Source organism: Seriola lalandi, unplaced genomic scaffold (genome assembly GCF_002814215.2).
Source record: "Seriola lalandi dorsalis isolate HSWRI2012SDOR001 ecotype SW California unplaced genomic scaffold, Sedor1 jcf7180002054504, whole genome shotgun sequence".
Taxonomy (NCBI): domain Eukaryota; kingdom Metazoa; phylum Chordata; class Actinopteri; order Carangiformes; family Carangidae; genus Seriola; species Seriola lalandi.
In genome coordinates, this window is record NW_019525057.1 from 967,772 (window position 1) to 988,236 (window position 20,465).

General features: G+C 41.9%; 3 protein-coding genes across 3 annotated transcripts in view; 2 read left to right on the forward strand and 1 right to left on the reverse strand.

The window, feature by feature from the left end:
* Window positions 1-9,164: 9,164 nt before the first annotated feature.
* Window positions 9,165-11,996, forward strand: trim35-14 (tripartite motif containing 35-14). Its single transcript, XM_023413113.2, has 7 exons — window positions 9,165-9,248; window positions 9,432-9,886; window positions 10,008-10,103; window positions 10,184-10,414; window positions 10,514-10,536; window positions 10,628-10,746; window positions 10,928-11,996. Exons 2-7 carry the CDS (start codon window positions 9,458-9,460, stop codon window positions 11,470-11,472), a joined length of 1,443 nt encoding a protein of 480 aa, XP_023268881.1. The 5' UTR covers window positions 9,165-9,248; window positions 9,432-9,457; the 3' UTR covers window positions 11,473-11,996.
* Window positions 11,997-12,955: 959 nt separating this feature from the next.
* LOC111660042 (protein mono-ADP-ribosyltransferase TIPARP-like) lies at window positions 12,956-15,472 on the forward strand. Its single transcript, XM_023413160.2, has 5 exons — window positions 12,956-13,803; window positions 13,934-14,102; window positions 14,239-14,426; window positions 14,580-14,840; window positions 14,964-15,472. Exons 1-5 carry the CDS (start codon window positions 12,956-12,958, stop codon window positions 15,409-15,411), a joined length of 1,914 nt encoding a protein of 637 aa, XP_023268928.1. The 3' UTR covers window positions 15,412-15,472.
* Window positions 15,473-15,592: 120 nt separating this feature from the next.
* tulp3 (TUB like protein 3) overlaps window positions 15,593-20,465 on the reverse strand; it is a 22,788-nt gene continuing 17,915 nt past the window's right edge. The window contains exons 6-12 of the mRNA XM_087175822.1: window positions 19,652-19,785; window positions 19,343-19,534; window positions 19,084-19,196; window positions 18,508-18,625; window positions 18,307-18,405; window positions 18,010-18,181; window positions 15,593-17,770 (exon numbers count right to left, since the gene is read on the reverse strand). Of these exons, the coding sequence (XP_087031948.1) occupies window positions 17,637-17,770; window positions 18,010-18,181; window positions 18,307-18,405; window positions 18,508-18,625; window positions 19,084-19,196; window positions 19,343-19,534; window positions 19,652-19,785 (962 nt within the window). The 3' untranslated portion in view covers window positions 15,593-17,636. The remainder of the gene's footprint in view (window positions 17,771-18,009; window positions 18,182-18,306; window positions 18,406-18,507; window positions 18,626-19,083; window positions 19,197-19,342; window positions 19,535-19,651; window positions 19,786-20,465) is intronic.

Genomic DNA, 20,465 nt, shown 5'->3' on the forward strand with positions numbered 1-20,465 from the left:
TTAAATGTATTTTACAGTAGAAAACATCCAGAACATACAGCAATGTTTTGCAAGAAAATATGCAATGCGCTGTAGCACGCATACACTATATGTACACACTCAGATATACATTGAAACATATAAATACACCTATCCATACGCATGCATATACATATATGCGCTTGCATACTGATCTTAGTGCCAAGCGGCAACTTCCAGGGCTGAAAAAGGAAGCCAACACAGAAATATGCAGTTCCTTGAACGGCCACCTGAGGCTGGCTCCACAAGTGAGTCAATCCCCATAGACTCCCATGTTAAAATGCCAAACTGTACAACATGAGACTCACATCACATCATCACTCATGTCCCATCTCAACATCACGTGAAGGAATTTAAGATGAAAAAAACATGAATATAGGAAGAGATAAAGAAACATGCACACCAGTATTTTGCTATTGAGCTCTCTTCCGCTGATAACAAAGGGTCGCTGAGATAAAGTGGAGCAAAGCAAGGTGGGATATGGTGATGTGGGTAATGGTGTTGCTTCTGGCAGTGCAGTGTTTCTGTATCAGTCTTTGTGCGTCTCTGTGTGTGTGTTGTATGAACTGTAGTGAGAACCTTCTGAGGTGCTGCCGACTGCCCAGATTACAGGATTACTGCTGTCGCAGACTGTTCAACACCTTTAATTCAGGCGAAAGCTCCAATCCTGTTTCTGGCAACAGGGATTTGTATCATTCAAATCCTCCCTGTGGCTAAGATAAAAAATATTAATCTAATCTCGCAGAATTGTCACTGGCTCAAATCACTCTGATGTGTGCAGCCCCAGGAATGTTAATTAACGCTCAGGTCACAGAAAGTCCTATCAGGAAAAGCAGGGTAAATATTTGAACCATTGGAGATGTGTTTGATTTATCTACCAAGACACACAGTGTCAAAAAGAGAGAACACCTCATGTATCTTTAAAGTGGCATCTGTATTCTGCTACTGTTGTGTCCAGGTCATGGCTATCAGATCATTTATCAAACGAATTATGTGCATCACACACTCTTTGATGTGTTGTCTTGTGCTTTTATCACCCCCAGAAGGAACACAAATGGATAAACACACACACAAATACACACATAGAGGACTTGTAGGGGGCAATGGGGGATTCTGCAGCCTCCATCCAGCAATCCATGTCTCATATTTGCCCCCAACCTAGAGCAATCAGGGGCGGGGTATCCGTCTTCCAGATCAGCTTTTAATGTGCACTATCTCGTGATGGAGGCCCTTTGGGTGTCATGCTGGCGGGGCAAGCACATCCATCTGAGCCCTAAAGAGACCCTGGCCTCCCTTCAGTGGATGATGTGAAGGGAAGCCCCAGGGCTTCTTCCTCGTTCCTGGAGAACAAAACCCACATTCAGGCTTTTTTTTCTTTTTTTTTTTGCTCCACTTATTAAAATGGGATTCTGATACACCAGATAAGTCCCACCATGATGCAGGTGATGATTAGTTGAAGCCCGAACGTTCGGTGGGCTTCGGGCTTCGAGCTTGACGGCGACGACGGCGCTCTGAGATCCCTGGCTTCAGCCCCCGCAGCCTATCATGTCGTGCCACAGCTCATTTGACACATCGCTGGTGACAGGCGGCTGTGGCTTCAACTAAGCCAAATGACCCACATAGAGATGGTCAGCGCGTGGTCCTGCCGGTTGCCACGACAGCCTCACGGAGCCATCGAAAAGATCCAACTTACGAGTCTACGATTTCATCTGTTTTAATCTAATTCTGATTTTCTTTTTTCTTTATGAATCTTGAAGGAACGACAGCAATTCCATTAAGATCCAGTGTCTCCCATTCAAGATGACATGAAATGGTGAGAAGATGAAGAAAAAAAAAAAAAAAAGTAATACGTAACTCAATTCCAGCAGAAAATGATTGCGAGCAATTCCCTGACACGGGCACCATTTCCTGACTCTCTCTATACCACTTTTGATAGCAGAGCAGAGAGAAAAAAGAAAGAAAAAAAAAACGTAATAAAGATTTGGGTCATCACAGACAGCAGATTCATCCGGCTAAAACAAAATTGTCATCACTCTGCTTTGCTGAGTTAGAGTTTAAAGGGACGGGAGGAAGCCAGGAGGGGAAATGGGTTAGCAAAGAGATAGAGAGAGCAGCTGCGTTGTGGTGTATTGCGCTGTCCCTGTCAGACCGGGCTTATTGAATTGATGTCACTCCTTTAAACTCTCAGTGGGATGGGTCGCTGTGTTCAGGTGTGAGTGTGTGTGTGTGTGTGTGTGTGTGTGGAAGGGAAGGAGACGGGGAGGGAAACACTGATAACTGTGGGTTTCCTGTGAATCTGGAGGGCCTGGCGACCTTCCAGAGACTCAAGGAGCCTCTCCAATAAAATCAAGTGTACTTCCAATTCTGTACACAAATGTGTTGGGGTGTTTAAGTGTAGGTTTTCGCTGCATGCACGTTCATGTGTGGGTGTGGGTGAGCAACATGCAAGTGTGTCTTTGGAGTCAACCCCGTCCCACACACTGCACTCCGAAAACACCAGCAGGGAAAATACCTAAACTACATCACGCATGCTTTGCAATATGTGAGGTTGTTGCCAAAGGTTTCTCAGTCATTACCAAAGAGAAAAATCAATATGTGACCAGAAGCAAAGGGTTCCTGTTCTTTGGTGAGAGTACCTTGCAAGCTGTAGTGAAATTCTGCATTTAATCCAATTTATATGGAGCACTCAATTCATGTGTGAAAGGAGAGACGAAATGAAAGCATCCTCTGATGAAATGGATGTGCAGTATTTCCCTTTGACGACGACAACGGAGCTCGATGCTCACGAGTCACGATGTGGAGAGCATGAAAATGATTTGTCAGTGCGTCACAAGTATTTTAATCTGAAAAGATCAAATATTGATATGGCAGAAAGTATATGATTCAGTTCTGGTGCCCTTGTCCTCTCTCTCCCTCTGTCTCTCTGGTAGCAATTACAATTATGACTAAACTTGGAGATTAATCTTATGTCTTCTCCACACTACGCCACCGACTCCGCTTGCAGCCAACTGACTGTAATCTTTTTATTTTACTGCAGGAATATCATCTTCAGTGGAATGTTAAGCGTGTGGTTAAAGTCAAAAAGCAAAGTAGGACACTTGTCTCAGATTACGATCTTTCAAAATTGGATATACTTACGCACAATGCAGCTTAACTCAAAAGTGCTACTTGATATAGTGCTAATGTTGACGTACTGAATAAAGATCCCACATTTTATAAAGGTAGATTTTGGTCTTTTCTGATTATAAAGCAGGTCTAGGTTCTATATTAATACTAATATGCTTATACCAAAGAATTCAATCCACAGAGAAATGCACACAGCCTGTATTCAGAAACTGCGTCTTAAAACGAGCCATCAGGATTTCTGTAACTTTATGATGTCACAACAAAGCAGTCACCGTCCTCAGCCATGCCCCCAGCCCAGCCCACCTGGACCCACCAGCCAACCTTGGAGGATTTGGTTTCTCTGAGTGTTTACCTGACTTCTGCTATATTTTTATTTGATCACTCAGAAAACAGTCAGCCAATCAGAGGAGAGGCTCAGAGACTCTCTTCTGATTGGCTCACCACTGCTCACCGCTGTTTTTGCCAGAGAGAGAGGATGTAAAACTACACTGAGATGGTTTTTGGATCTTAAAACCTCAAATATATCCCCTCATGCATATCAACACTTCAAGTAAAACACTGTAAAAGTTTAAAATATGGGACCTTTTAAGTTAATTTTGGCTATTGCATATAAAGTCCAAGTTATGGAGCGAATGGATGCAAATTCATCCTAGAAGATGTGAAGTGAGGCAAAAGGTTACACCTTTAGAAATGTGTGCTGAAGAAGGCGGACCTCAATTTATGTATCTTTGGAGACAAGATAACTTTGCAGGGCAGCTGGATTTCTTCTGTAACCCAACTAGTGTATACAGAGTAATTTCTTTAGGACCAGTGTCTAAGTCCGTAGGTGGATTTGAAAGAGAATGAATGACCCATGGGGTGATTTCAATTTATAAAATATATTAAAACATTTCAGAAAACAAAAATAAAAGTTTCCTTTCTAGACCGAGATTTTAATGTTGCTTATCAGGTAGACACTGTACTCAATGCATTCAGTACAAAAATGAATCTTTTTCACAGTGCTTCCTCAGGTTAACCCATAAACATGAAAATAAAACATAAAGAAAAGAAAATGTATCTTAGGTGTAAGGTGTTTCTTTAGTTTGTTCATCCAAGTTCACTTTTGTTTCCTTGCTGCGAACCGTTTCTGCTAAATTCAGTCACACAGATTGATGTCAAGTCAGTTTCAGTTCTAAAGTGCACTTAGTTGGGGCAGAAGTCACGAAGTGAGATGTGGGCTTTTAATATTCCTACCGCACTGGTGTGCTCGAGTGATGAGATTGAAGAAATGAAGGGTCCCGTCCTCAGGCAAAAGGTGATCTCTGTCCAACTCCTTGGGTTAAGAAGGAAATCCTGTTGAAGGGTGGCTCGCCATCTCGCTCGTCTAAATCTCTATGGCCATAATGAATATCAAATCAAATTTCACAAGCTACCACTGTGAGACAAAAGTAAATAACTGAATGAATTGCTAATTATTTTTAACTGTACAGCATTTCCATATGTGGGATATTTTATCCCCTTGGAAATAATATTACAGAACCAAATTTTCTTCTGGGTTACATTTGCCAGTGAGAATCCAATTTTGCTAATCTCCAAGCTATTTACTTGTGTCTGAACCAAAGTGGTTTGATCCAATAAGCTTCCTATAAGGAAGGAACTACTGGCGGCTACAGGTGTGACGACAGCTGGAGGCGACTGCTCATTAACAACAATGAAGATAGAAGTCAGACGTTAGTGTCGATGATGCTACAGCATCAATACTGGGGAGTATTTCGTCATTGAAAGAAGAGCAGAGAACAACACTGAAGGCTTTACTCGATGGAAAAGATGTCTTCACTCTTCTCCCGACAAGAGTTTGATTTACCAACTGGCTCCACTTGTAGTGAAGATGCAGAATCTGATTGGTTGAAGTGGCCTGTGCAAGACTATGACAGATCCAATCACCTACCAAGTATTCTCTTAAAGCTCCTGCTCTTTTTCAAAGTGTTTCCAACGAAGCTTTCCCAGATGGTTCTGTGTAACAAACCATCTGGCGCATCAGGTTAGAGACGGGAAGAAGAGAAGAGGGATCTAGAGGACGATAACTGAAAGAACTTGAATTCCTGATGAGTTGAGATGATTTCAGAAACTAAGCTGTCGCACAAACACAGCACAGTCAAACTCCAAACACACACACAGTTCAGTGGGTTCATTGCTTGCTAGCTTCAGCTAACACTTGTGCAGTTGGGAAATTGTGGAATAAACACATTGACAAACATGTAAACAATCATATTCACGAGAGTAAAAAGAAAATTAATGCGGCGTTCAAACTGAATGTTTAAAAATGCTAAATCCTGTTGCTACTGTTAGCTGCTTTTAGCATAAGTTTGAAGCTGCTATATTCAATATTTTTATATTTACAATGGATATAATGACCATGTCTAATATTAAAGGAGTCACATATAGTGATGAACCAACAGAGCCATCAGAGCATTATCCCTCAACTCTACTGTTCCTATCAATAAATACAAATTTAGCTACAGAGCCAGATATTTCCCTCGGGAGTAGCTGGAGACCAAAAACAGCTAAAAGGAGAGTGAATATTGGACTGATATTGAAGTGGACAGAAACATGACTCTAAAAGAATACTAATGTTGTTATAAAATAGCATCTTTGCTACAAATAAAAAGTCAAAAAGGTGGATGATAGTGTTTTGTTTACGGCTTGTTTCCGCCGCCCCAAGTGGCCAAATATATAGTTAATGCAGGTTTAACTCATTTAGACTTTTGGTGACTTAATTGGTTCAAAGCCACCAGTTACAACTTATAAACTGTTTTTAAAGTTGCATTATGAGGAAGTGGTGCCTTTTAATAACATGAAATACTTTACTATCTTTGTCGCAGAAAACTAAGCAGGTGTGTAAGCATACGGCCGGTCATGAAGTGGAGGGGACTCTGGGGAGAACTATACCTAACACCATCAATCCATAAAATAAAACCTCTCTCTCTTTCATTCCTCCTTCATTTCTTCCTCTTACGGCCTGTCGTAAATCACCGGATTTAGTTCACTTTTTATCGTCCAGCTTAACTGCATAGCACAGCTGAGTAATAGACTATTGACTTTTTGTCACATATTTGCAAGTATAGGCTTGTACAAGGGTGAAATAAATATGAAACTGTTATGCTCAACTGATAATGTTTTAAATGCACCTTCTCAGCTGCAGTCATCAATACTTTCCCTCAAAAAGAAGAAGCTCCGCGCGGTGACGGCATTTGCACTTCAGCTTTTCGTCAAAGCGGTGTCAGACAGGCCCTGATGCTCTCTGTAAAGTAAAGCATCAGGCGGTGAGATAGGTCTGACTGGGGCTGTCTCTGCTGTGTGTTAGCCTGCCTGTCCTCATTAGATGGTGAGAGACTGACACGCCACCAACACCCCCCCTCCTTTCCCTTTCCCCTTCAGCCCAGATGAAGCCCCGCGAACACTTGCTGGGTGTGAGCAATAATGAATCACTATTAGCCTGGGTCACAATGGCTGACAACCAATTTACAGGCTAGGAGAGGCCGCAGACAGTGACATTCAGGTAAATGTGAGCGTTTAACAGCTTTATCCTGAGGTAACAGGTATTTTTCAAAGCCTCCGTGATGGGCGGCAAAGATAAATCACATCTTATCTCCTCATATTTGTCTCTTTACCTCGAGTCATTTTGATGCAAAACAGTTGCACTTCTGCAAGAATTTCAGCATCTTTTGGCACCAGCCGACTTTTCCAAAAGTGTGTAAATACTGACATCTAGTGGTGACAAATAATTACAACAACAGGGAAACTAATACTGGTTTTATTCAAAGGTAGAAAGTATTTTATGCCCTCAATAAGCTGGATGCTTCTGAGACTAAGACTGCAGCCAAAGTCACATATCCTCTTATATCAATATTTCTTATTATGTAGAGTATATTAACACAGTAGGTAACACATTTTCACAGATTCCACGAAGCATTTAAACTTATACTATACTTGAAGTAATTTTAATGCATGAGATAAAGCATGAAGTAGGCTTGTAAAGACATTATATGTAATTTATGATTTCCTCCTCTAAATAGCAAAGTAAAATGCTTTATCGCCCAAATAAAACGGAGCTCAGCATGCCTTTAAAAGCTCTGAGTCATTCTGGGAGGGAAGTGAAGAAATTAACAACGAGAGCATCTGCTGGAAACTCAAATCCTCCTTTATGGATGACAAACAGACCATCTGTGTTTCCAGTCTCATGTCAAGAAAGCATAGAGGACATGAGGAGAAGAGAATGAGGCTCAATTAAAAGTAACTTTTAGAAAAACTTGACTTTATGCTCAAGTTCCTCTTGAAGGTGACAGGATGGGACAAGCTCAGCACAGGCTACTCCATCAGTCAAGAGGTAAAACTGCCGGTTTTCATGTCAGTAAAACCTCCTCCTGCAGCTCTGAGTCAAAATATAAATATTATATATGTAAATTTTAGATCCCTACTTTTTCACAGCTGAGGGAGCTATAAAGTAAATGTAACCAAACTCATTAAGTATCATATTATTGCACAAATAACACAGCCAATAAATTATGCATAAATATTACATTCATTAAATCCAATGTAATCAAAAGTAGCGAAAACTGAAAAAGCATATTATCATAACGAGATGACAGTTTAGGTTAAATATGAAGCTATAATTCTAAAACTGTTTAATTAATTATAGCTTTAATTATTATAGTAACATTAATTAATTTTTTTCTGGCAAACATCAGTGGCCATGTTTGTTTTCCCCACATTTCTGCGAACAGCCCTCGATGTCCTGCATTTAAATGCAAAGCTGCAAGGAGGATCTGTGGATGTGGTGACTTGCTATAACTCACTATAACCCAAGTGATTACAGCGCTGACCTGATGAGTCTCCAGGGAGACACAGCATGTTATCAGGCCTCAGCTCACTGATGTCAAACGTTCCTGATGAAGAGTTTCTACCTTTTTTAAGTTAATGCAGTTACAATCACCGTGTGGTGGTCGGGTACAACCGGACTGCAAAGTAGACAGAATAAAAAAATAAAGATAAATAGACTCTGCACACCGATGCTCTGAGGTTGCGCAACACATTTATCACAGAGCAAGAACCCTAGTGAGCAGACTCCATTTTTCTCTGTCTATTAGTTGTTGTTCTTTGGACTTTGGAGAATAGAAATAGCAACAAATACAAAGAAAGCCATGTCGGACAGTTACAGCAAACTGTACAGAAGAGTCCTGGGAGACACGGAGAAATGCCTGAGAGTGACTAAGGACTTTACAACAGACTTGACAAATGGTACATTTACAGGGAAGTTTTCTTATTAGCATTTTAATTCAGTTAAATGATATGAGCATAAATTTGAAAGCAGCATAGTACAAACTGCTGTACTGAATAAACATAATCAGCATTTAGACCACTGACTGAACAATGAGTGAGTAGTGACTACATTGCTGCTGGACTACATAGGAAAATACTTGCACTTGGAAAACATTTAGCTGCAGTTTACCACTAGATGGCATCATATACTGAGAGCTCCAAATACATCATAGAGACAAATGAGAACAGGCTGCAGATGTGCACGGCACATGATTATTCAATATTTCATGATGAGTGTATTTTCTCTAACTGTATTGCATTATTTAAGATCTAAGCTATTACCTAGACCAGTTGTTCCCAACCTCTCATGCTGGTGAATCTTGAAGACTTAAGATGAATCTACTTTCGTGAAGTGATGAACAGTTCAACCACAGACTATATATTTCTGATTTTCAAAAGGTTTTTAGAGTGTTCTTTTCATTTTTAGAGCCCTAATCAGATGACTCCATTCTCTGTTTCACAAGAAATAAGCAAAAATTATATTAAAAAAAAGTAATAAAAATAAAATAAAAAAGAGAAAAACAACTTAATTTTGTGTTAACACTATTATTTGTATTTGTTGACCCTTTAATCATCTGGCACCCTTCATAGTTCTCTCCCTCAGTTGGGAATCGTGGAGTAAGTTGAGGGTTAAAATGCCTGCTCTGCCTCTCAGACTCCGCCTCCTTCGGGTGACTCAGCATAACAGGAAGTAGGAAGTGCTCCCAGTTAGATACGCATTTCTGTCACAGGACCTTGGTTGTCAGGTATGTTTGGCTTTAACTCTTGTAATATGAAACTGGCAGTGGCTCAGTTTGCTCCTAAAGGCTTTTAACACTGGTTTGTGTTCAGTTGTCTTCACAGGGTGCAGTAAATCGACTGCAAAGCAATAGACTGTCAGCAAGGGCTTCCCCTGTGTTTGATCACCTTTGCCTTACTTTCGTTTTCAGAGTAAATCAGGAGCTAAAGTGTCGGAATGGCAGGCAGGCTCTCGCTCCCAGAGGTCGACCTCTCCTGTCCCATATGCTGTGAAATCTTCAGGGACCCGGTGGTCCTCAAGTGCAGCCACAGCTTCTGTGCACCCTGTCTGCAGCAGTACTGGACTCCGGCACGGGGCCGAAGCCGCGACTGCCCTCTGTGCAGAAGCCAGAGCGTGGATGATCCCGTGCCAAGTCTCACCCTGAAGAACCTGTGCGAGTCGTACGTCAGCCTGGAGAGCGAGGAGCTGGAGGAGAAGGCAGGAGAGTTGTACTGTGATCCGGGGGAGATGTGCCCACTTCATGGAGAGAGGCTTAAGCTTTTTTGCCTGCCGGACAAGGAGCCCATCTGTGTGGTTTGCCACACCTCGAGGAAGCACAAACAGCATGACTGTTGCCCTGTCAGCGAGGCTGTAGTGGATGTGAAGGTAAATCCTTCAAAATAAAACCAAACTAAGGTGGAGTAATGATATACTTCATTATGAGTTCCCTGAAAAGCTGTTGAAGTTAAGGGGCCATCAAATAACTTTCTCTTAATTATCTACTCAGGAGAAAATGAAGTCAGTCCTCAGCTCATTGCAGGAAAAGAGGGATGCATTTGACAAAATGAAGAAAAACTATGAAGACACTGTGGAACACATTCAGGTGACATTTCATACAAACATCCCATTTACAGGCCGTGCAGTGTCCTTTCCAAGTCTTGCTTATGCTGGTTTTAATTTCAGGTCCAGGCTCAATTCGTGGAAAGACGGACCCGTGACGAGTTTGAAAAACTTCACAGCTTCCTTCAAGCGGAGGAGGAAGCCAGGATGGAGGCACTGAGGAGGGAGAAAGAGGAGAAAAGTGAAGAGATGAAGAAGAAGATTGAAGAAATGGAAAGAAACATAATGTCCGTGTCTGCATCCATCAAGGACCTGGAGGAGGAGATAGCTTCAGACGGCATCTCTGTCCTTCAGGTGAGTCTGCAAATGTTCGATATATGAACACGTGCATTGATACCTGCATTAAAAAAAGGCTCTGAAAAAGTGAATTTGCCTTTTTTTTTTTTTCTCCAGAAATGCAAGAGGACCCTGGCAAGGTGGAAAAAGCTTTTACATTTTAAACTTTTGTTTTTCTTCTCTTTCATAACATGAGACATAAATAGCATATTCTTACTCTGTTTTCTGCAGAGCTAACTGTCCAGTTGAAGATCCAGTTATGGCTCCAGGAGCACTCATAGATGTGGCCCAATATGTGGGCTGCCTGGCGTTCCATGTGTGGGAGAAGATGCATGAAATCATCAAATACAGTGAGCACATACTGTAGCTTACTTTTCAGGCCACAGTGAGGTTTTATTCTTTAAAGTTTGAGCTGCAGTTTCGCTCCCCTTTGCGGATTCCCAAGGTGGAGGAAAGGGTTGTGATTTTTGAATGAGATACAGTCAAAGTGTCTAACCGCAGACAGCTGACAATCTGCCATGTTTTCTTCAGCCCCAGTGATTCTAGACCCAAACTCTGCCGCCCCGTGGCTCATCTTGTCAGACGACCTCAGCAGCGTCAGTGACAGTGATGAGAAGCAGAAGCTGCCCGACAACCCGGAGAGGTTCAACCCCGACACAAGCGTGCTGGGCCACGAGGGCTTCACCTCAGGCAAGCACGCCTGGGACGTCAACGTGGGAGATAACACGGCATGGGTCGTCGGCGTGGCTAAAGAATCTGTCAAGAAGAAAGAGAAAGTGTCTTCGGTGCTGGTGAACGGCTACCTGTGTGTGTACTTTTACCACAAAATGTACTTCGCAGGCACGTCTCCGCTTACACGACTTGGCTTGAAGAAGAACCCGCAGAGGATCAGAGTGCTGCTGGACTGTGACAAGGGCAGGGTGTCTTTCTACAACCCGCATGACAACACACACATCTACACGTTCAAGCACAGCATCACCGAGAAAGTCTTTCCCTACTTCTGGGTGGGCTGTCAGCAGTGTCCTCTGACAGTTGAGCCACAGGAGCTCTCAGTGAAGGCTGATGTGTATTGTTGAAAGAACATTTCAGCTTCACAACTCCGTGCGCAAAAAAAGAAGAGGAGCATTTCTGAATTTCACATAGTGTGAGGAGAACGCTCAGAATCTGAAATCAAATGGCATCATATCTGCTTATCTTTCCTGGTTCAATGAAATATTTTTTTTCAGAATAAAATACAACGAATGCCTTATCTGTACATTTAAAATGAAGTGAAATGAACTTTAACTCTGCACTACATAAGTCCCCACTATTTCTTTAGAGATGTTAAACAGAAAACGGCAGCATAGAGTTTAACTTGTTTTTGTACTTTGGTGCATTGTAACCTTGAAAAAAAGTACTTTTATTTTTAAAAACTTTAATATTTATGTATTCAACTTTGCATAATGATTTCGCCTTTGCATGTCAAAGACTGAATGCCTTTTTTTTTCTTTTTTTGAGCCCAGTCCTGTTTCTATCTACTAATTTGTTTCACACATTAAATAGCTTTATGTGAATACACTAATGATTGTCATTGAAATTACAAATAAAGAATTTTCAAATATCGTGACTTCCCTTGATTTCTGTGCCACATGCAAGTCCCTGTTGTGGTCTAGACATTTTGGCCTCGACTGAAACAATGAATCCTCTCACCTTACAGTGGCAAGTAAGTGGTCAAAAAGACTCCAATGAATGAAACTCAAGGTAACGACCTCTGTAGAAATTGAATTGTGTGTGATGGATACGCACCAAGCAGCAGGCACATTCAAAATTTCTTCAGGAATTATAATTATTTAAATTTAGGAGTTTATTATGTAATTTATTTATTATTTACTTCTCTTTTTTTTTTTGCGTTTCTTGGTTCTGTAACAGCATTTTGAACCCCACCCACTAAACCTCACCGGCTCCTCTCTGGTTAATCGATGTGCAAATCTTCAGTCTTCTTCCCTGAGGAACTCCACAAACTCACTTTCATTCATTTCCCCACCGCCGTTGATTTGTATGAAGCTGCTTTTTAATCCAGCGAGGTGACTCAACAGCGTTACAGGCCTGAGCAGGACAGCAGGTAATGTTTGACACTTATCAACGTGTTCATCAGTTTTATTTTTATTTATTTTTTTTTTAGCTGCAATGCTAATAATGCGTGTAGCTAAAGGCTGAGATGAGAATGTGTTTCAAATTCTTAATTCACTAAAAACGTAAGGTTAGGGTTTTTACTGGAGGTTGAGAAAAGTTACATTTACATAAATTAAGAGCTCCAGTGGATGGTCATCAATACAGAACCTAAAATATGAACAGAATATATAAATGTTATTTACTGTAGTTTATGAAATATAATATAACATGGCTCAGCTTAATTCTTTACTGTTTACTATTTCAAATGCTACTGATAAAACTGGTGAAATTAGTGCAACACTTATTGGGGTTAACTAGCTTAATCTAAACCCATTTAACTTTTAACTTTCATCATGTTCTTCATACCGGCTTACTAAAAATGAACTGTAAAAAAAAACGAAGTTCAAGATGGCTGATGTTGCATCCCTCAAAGGAAAGAAGAGAAAGATGGCACGCAGTGTTTTAGAGCCCCCATCCAAATCCTCCATAGTGACCTTACTGAGCCCGTCCCTCCTCCTCCTGGAAATCCCTGCTGACACCAACACCAGTCTCCCAGTATGGGAGGACGTGAGATCCCAGCAGGTTGACGTCGCCTGGACTGTCAATCCCTACAGCATCAGCGTTCATTTAACCCCTATGACCTCTAAACAGGGGAAGGGTACAACTTCCAGCAAAAGTGAGAGCACTCCCAATGTCGTACAGACGTCAGCGCTTTCTTCTGGCATCCTGCAGCCTCAGACGTTTGTCCAGTCCATTGCGCAGCAGTCTGGGCCCTCCCAGACAGTCCTGCTCACCTTCTCCCAAAACAGCACCCAATTGTCGCCATGCCCTGCAGGTCAACCACAGAAAATACCTCCAAACCATAAGCCGGCCACCTCCCTCATCGTCTCCCTGCCTCTCATCATCACCCAACCCCAGCCTGCCAGTCAGCCCAGCGCCACTACCAAGAAGTTGGCCCTACCCATCACCCAGACCCCAACAACCATGCCCACCAAGCTGCAATCCCCATCCAAAGCACCCATCCCCTTTCCTTTCCACACGAGGAGCTCCTTTGACATCCAGATCTGCGATGACTTCCTCTTACGCTTGTGTCGTTCAGGGAGGAAATGTAAGATGCACCACACGCCCTACCCGTTTCATTGGCAGCTGTGGTCCATGACCAGACATCAATGGATCGACATCTCCCCTCGCTCTCAGGTCTTACTGGAAAGGACCTATTGCAACATCGAACAAGACTTGATTTTCATGAAGGATGGGTGAGTAAGAGGGAAAACCTGAAGTTAGCTTCACTGCATGTTATTATTTTATGGTATAATGTCCCTCAATGCAAAACAAAAGTTAGCGGGTTCTGATTGGAATCTCCTTTTTGTGCTTTAAATCATGTAGAGATATGCGCTACAGACTGAAATTTGACTTGATGGAGTTGGACGACCCATCGAAGTACAACAGAGTGAGACGACTGACCAACTCTGACAGTCTGCTCAGGAACCCTTACTTTCCCAGCAAATGGAAAATCTACTGGTGGAACAGCTTTAACTGGGAACAGTACAACAAGGTGAATGTTTTTTTCTTTTTACTCTAATTTAGTTTTTTCATTTCCCTCTTCACTCCATGACGCATTTAGGGCCTTTCTAAGACATCAAGTTGTACCCAGCAGCTCCTTGTTCACTGATTGGTTCATCTCTCCGTAGAACGTCTCCACCTTGCTCCTGAGGAAGATGAGTGAAAAGGAGCCCGAGTGCTCCTTCTACATCAGCTCACAGGAGTACAAGCTGGACTTCACCACCATGACCCAGACCAACGTCACCACAGGGTTTCAGAGAGCCGTTCGCTGCAGACCGGTCTACCGCTCCCCTGATTCCATGCACCCTTACCTGCAGTTAGTAACCCAGATCTTTTCACTGTCTCTCATATTAACCGCTCTAATTCAGATGTACGGCAAAGGAAAGCTGTTTGTAAGTCCTTTAAAATTGCTCTCACATCTCCTCTTCTTCACTTTAATTTCCTCCCCTCCTCTACTCCCCACACTCAGGACAGGAATCCAGACTGACCACACTGAGCCTGCTAGTGGGGCAAACTTCAGCGTGAACCCTCTGGAGGAGTTCACGTCCTGGTATCCTCCGGTGTGGTGTCTGGCCTCAAAAGAGGACTACAGCCTGGTAGACGTTCCGGCGGGGACGCAGGCCTACCGGAAGGTCCAAAGTCTCTTCTATGAGAGCCTTCCCGAGACCAAGGTGGACATCATCAGCATTCAGCAAGTTCAGAATGTCCTCCACTGGGACAAGTACCAAAGGTGCAGCTGCTGTTTGTGTCTCTTTGTCTTGTCTCCTCATGTTTGTTGTCCAAGACTATTAAAATCCATCCGTGTTGTGCTGCGTGATGATGTGTAAAAGTTGTATCTGCGTTGTCATTGCAGGCACAAGGCGCACATGCAGAAGCTGTACACCATGTCTAAGGAGCCTCTGGAGAGACATCTCTTCCACGGGACGACCAAAGACGCCTCAGAAGACATCTGCCACAACAACTTCGACCCTCGCTTGGCCGGAGTCAACGGAACCTCCTTGGGTTTTGGCACCTACTTTGCCACAACTGCCTCCTTCTCCAACAACTTCTCAGCCAAGGGGAGGTCGGATCAGCTTCGCCACATGTTCCTGGCTAAAGTCCTGGTGGGGAAGGTGAGTGTCGGAAGGGGCATGTACCGCCGCCCCCCAGCGCTCACCTCCAAGACAAGGAAGTACCGTCTCTATGATACTTGCGTGGACAAATTAGACAAACCCACCATGTTTGTAGTTTTTGATAGCTGTCAGTGCTACCCATACTACCTGATCAAGTACACTGACCTACCCAAAGAGATTGATATTTGATGATACCAGAGGCGTTCTGTGATGGTAACTGTTCAACCATAAAGTGTCGAAGGTGTCCAGTTGTGAGATGAAAGCAAATGCTCAGTTTGCTAACATAAAATCTACAAAATAAACATTATGTGCAATAAAGTTCTACAAACACATCAGCTAAAATGCTAAAATTCCAAACCAGGCGAAGCACTTTATTTTTCAAAATCTCTTTATTTTGGTTATTTAAACATTTTACACTGATGGAAATAAGCACTTTTTTTTTTTTTCCTCTTTGTTGTTCAGAATCAAATTGACTTCTGTTACATTTATGAAAATAAACTGTTCACTGAATTCATTCATCTCTCAGTGTATTCACATGATAAACAAGTTTGATCATCCGTTGTCATGTTTTCACCTGTTGAAATACCTGATTGTATGTTTTTCAAATGTCAGACTGGAATGTGTTTCACCAAAGTCTCTTGTAGTAAAAGCATATATATTTCAAAATATCTTCTATAAATTTTTCTCTCTCTCTCTCTCTTCAAAACTCCATTGCACACTTTCTTCACAATATCTTGACTACAAAATGACAAAACAGGATTTCCATAAACCGCTGGCACAAGTTATTCTGAGAATATTTATAACAGTAATTGCTTTAAAACCAAATGTTTTGAGTGTGCATGTAAAGAAGGATGGTAACAGACTCTGACAGGCCCGCTTAAATAGCAATCACATCTGTCCCTGAAAAGCATCTTCAGCAGGACTGAAGACTTTTTCTTTAAAAGATTCAGATGTAAGTGCGATTTTGAATTATTTATATTTACTGTTGGCTCTGTAGCAATGAAGACCATAAATATGGGTACTATACAGATGTTTTCAGTTATGTTTTCTCGTGTCATTTACAGTCATACAGTACAATGAATGGAGAAACTATTAAGAGGCATTAAATGATGATGTAAAGCCATGTAAGCTTTACTAACCCTTACAGATTTCCCTTAATTTTCCCTTAAGTCTCAAAAGGAAGGAGATGGACAGTTAGAAGACAACTTCATCTTAACTCAGTAAAATGTTGCTTAATATTGTACACTCAATGTAAATACAGCAGAGTTCCTGTAGTTTCCTTTTTAAATCTGTATTTGTGTAGCCACATATAATCTCTGTCTAATGAATCAATGATCAACTTCCATTATTTTGAAATTCCCTACCTTGAAATGACATTTAGTGATTTATGTTGTTTAAAAACAGCAAGAATGAATCAAATAAGAAGGCTTTACCTTGTCTTTTATGTACAGTATGTATATCTTTTCTCTTAAAATGTGCAATTCTGCATTTGTTTACTTTTTTTATGGTAATCCGACTTATCTTTAAGACAAAGAAAAATCACAGTCACAAGATAAAAATTACACTTAATCACAAAAAAAACACTTAAAACCATAAGACAGGTCTGTTCTGAATAATGCACCTTCCACACAAGAATAAAAAAGAGGGATGACAACATGATAATAAAGAATAATGTCAAAATTAGTTATAAGTAAATGGCAGATTAAATCATGCAGTCACATTTGAAGATGTAAACAAGATTAAAATTCTGTGGCCACGCTAGCGGCAAGACTGTAAGGTTCATTAGACACCAGAGGAGGAAAACGTTGGATGGATGAAAAACGGTTCCTTATTACTAAAAAAAAAATCTCAAGTTTGGCCAGCAGGTGGCGTCAGAGGAGAGGCCCTGTTGTGTAATTCAAAATGGTTTGTGCTGTGCAAAGCGAGATATCGATGGACATCAACATTCTTAGGGATACGCCGCTAGAATGGCCAGAAACACTGACTGAAATGAAATATTAAAGGCAACAGAAGCAACAGAAAAATACACGATTAATACACAGATCACATATCTCCAAACAGGGCCTTAAATTTAACATCAGATCTTTTTTTGCAATAGGTGTTTAAAAAAAGCACCACTCCCCAGCACAGATGCAAGCCATGTGTTTTGCTTTTCCCTTTTAGTTTGTGTACATGGGTACATATACACATACTGTACACAATGGGTAAACTGATATGAAATGGCATTAAAAAAAACAGGAATCAAGAGAGGTGTTGGATTTGCCATCAAAGCAGCAACACCTCTGACCAACATCCTTATGTCAATCTCATATTTGTTTCGTTTCATCTGTGTGAACTCATTCCTGATTTCTGTAAGCAGTGTCGCTGTCGCCCTGGACAGGAAAGGATGTGAGTGTGGAAGGAAAACCGGTGGTTCATTCACAGGCCAACTTGCTGTCAAAGCTTGAAAGGCCAATGGCAAAGGCTTGAAGTGCGCACATGGGATAGTTGTAGTCCAGAGTGAAGATGTCTTCAGCCACTCTGCCGAACTGCATGACAATGTAGTCAGCTGAAGTGACGGGGAAACAGAGAGTCAGTTGTAGAGTGGTCACTAATGTGTGTGTGAACGGTACAGAAAATATCTCAAGTACTCAAGCAAACCAACAACCACCATGGCTGAACAGCCCAGAAAAGGAGTGTCAAAGACCCCAATTAATATGGACCACCAAGGTAACAACTGCTCAGCAACAAAGATGTCAAACTAAAACAAGAGCTGGTGTTAAAACGAGGTATAAATGAGATACTTACGGTCATTGTCGTGAACTATTTGAAAGTTTTTGACTGAAGCTTGCGTGACGCGGCCGTGGAAGTTGAGCACATAAGACTGGGTGTCATCGTTCCACACGGGGGCCTTGTTGTGCAGCTCTATCAGGTTGTCCAGCGAGTGATTCTGCCACCTGTTGAGGAGGCTCTCCTGCTCCTGTCATACAAGCACATTTACTTTGAAATGAGCAGTTTGGCTGCAGGTTCACAGCTACACACGGGTAATGTTTTCGTCAAGTTGAAAATACATTTATGTACAGAATTAGACGTTACAGGTCTCACATTTTGAGGTCTGACAGGGACTCTTTCAAAGTTCATGTTCATGCCCGGGATGATTACAGTCATTTTGCGTGGTCCTTTAAATCCCAGCACATTGGTTTCCTGCCAAATGGTACAGAGAGTGGGACAATTTCACTTAATGTAATGAATGAACAGGAGACGCGCTACAGTATAACACATTGCTTGTCTTTGTCATTCGCTCACATAGCAGATTGCAGCCAGTTCCTGTCGTGTGTTGCTCTCTTCCAGCAGAGCTCCGGGGTTTTTGCAGGGATTTGTGCCGTTGTCGTAAACTGTGAATTTGGTGCCCATGAGGTTGGACCTGTAAGAACACACACACACACACACACACACACACACACACACACACACACACACACACACACACACAAGTGTTCACGAGTTGTACCATTTCTGTGCTTGGCTTTTTCTCAAAACCAACAAAACACAACAGCTGAAAAGGTGCAGTTTAATTCTTTGTACCCAGTTTAAGGCAATCACAGCAACTAGCAATCAGCAAGAGCTGTTGTTAAGTGTCTGAAAGCTGTAGTTAAGTATAATTTGCTCATAGTTCTGGCTAATGCAGCTATTTGTCACAGACATGTGGGTTGTGTAATTTGTTTCATACAATAAGAACACAAAAAAAACCCTGAAATACTTGAGCCACTGAGATTTTCAGGAGGATTTTAGGCAGATTTCAGTGTGATCGTTTAGATTTAAATTAAATGTAAATTTAATCCATCATGAACTTGGTTGATCTAAGAGGAAGTGTGGTTTTACCTCAGTTTACCGATGAAGCTCTCGCCCTCTCGTGACAGATCAGTGGCGTCCACTGAAATAAGGTAGTTGGACGTCTTACTCTTCTTTCTCTTCCTTCCTGCCAGCAGAAACACCTGCAAAAAGAGAGATATTATGTATTCAAGTATGAAACATTTTCATACTTCCACAGTATGTTTTTTGTTCCTGTCTCAAAAACACACTCCAAATGTACATAACTCAAAATGATCACAACATCTCCAATTACTTGGCCCACACTCACCCTCTTGCCATCTTCCCTCTCCATGTGCATGAAGTAGGTGGGGTAGAGGCCGCGGTCCATACCCTTCTTGTCCCGAGTGATTCGACATTTGACAGTGACGCCACGTGGAGCCGGACGCAGGACAAACTCCTCTAGGTTAGCCACATCGATTAGCGAGCTCTCTGCTGTGGGTGATCCTGGGGTTACAACATCCTGGGGAGCGGGAGACACGGACATTTTTGAAAATAACTGCTTTTTACTGCTTTATTTCAATGGGATTTGAATTATGTAGACTATATTAGAGGCTTGTTGGTGGGTGAATTTACTCACTGAAGCATCCTTGCCGCTGGCAGCAGACGCAGGCCTGGTGGTGTCTGTGTGAGGGGACAGGGAACGGGTCCGCTCTTCCTCCACATCGTCCTCATGCTCGCTGGCTTCGTCGAAGTTCATACTGCCAGACAGACCTGACGAGGGAGAAGAGTTTTTATGGCACATGAAACGTCGTTAGCATTTTTCCTGCTGGGAAACTTATTCACACGAGACAGAGGAGGAAAAGGAATCCCAGAGGCTTTATGTATTTCCCCCAACTACAAAAGAATCTCTAAGACTTCATTTTATTTCTTCTCAGGGTTTTTTTTAGTTTTGCTGCAAAATTGTCCCTGAGGTGCATTTTTAAATTTTTTGGTTCATCTGTGGTCTTTGATACGTGACGACAAATTTCTAAAAAGCTGATGCAATACTTAAGCAATAGTTGGAGCATAAATTAGTGCAACTACAATCCTTCCTTTTTATATTTCTCTGAAATATTCAGAAGGGTATTTCTTACACAGGGGAGAGTGATTCCAGCTCTTTAGCAACAAAAGAAGAAAGTGGAAGAATAAAGACTTGTGAATCTAACTGAGCCATCTCCAAACTGCTTTTTTTTATCAAATTCAGCTAAGCTCTGCTCACCCTCCCAAAAGGTCACATTTAGCTAGTGGCCTCAACCGAAGTTCTACCTGTCACAGCCAATGCATCTGTTTCTGCGAGGGTGAGATTAATGTCAGGAGATGAGGGTGACGTCCCTCCATGCCTTGCATATATATGTAGTTGTGCAGGAGGCAGCTCCATGCAGTCATACAGTCATGCAGATGTAAAATGGGGC

Excerpts from the sequence above, each read along its gene's own strand:
- trim35-14 (XM_023413113.2), top strand. The coding sequence starts at position 9,458 with ATGGCAGGCAGGCTCTCGCTCCCAGAGGTCGACCTCTCCTGTCCCATA. Across the intron at positions 9,887-10,007 it reads AGGCTGTAGTGGATGTGAAG|GAGAAAATGAAGTCAGTCCT; the intron begins GTAAATCCTTCA and ends TTATCTACTCAG. Across the intron at positions 10,104-10,183 it reads ACACTGTGGAACACATTCAG|GTCCAGGCTCAATTCGTGGA; the intron begins GTGACATTTCAT and ends TTTTAATTTCAG.
- LOC111660042 (XM_023413160.2), top strand. The coding sequence starts at position 12,956 with ATGGCTGATGTTGCATCCCTCAAAGGAAAGAAGAGAAAGATGGCACGC. Across the intron at positions 14,103-14,238 it reads ACTGGGAACAGTACAACAAG|AACGTCTCCACCTTGCTCCT; the intron begins GTGAATGTTTTT and ends ATCTCTCCGTAG. Across the intron at positions 14,841-14,963 it reads CACTGGGACAAGTACCAAAG|GCACAAGGCGCACATGCAGA; the intron begins GTGCAGCTGCTG and ends TTGTCATTGCAG.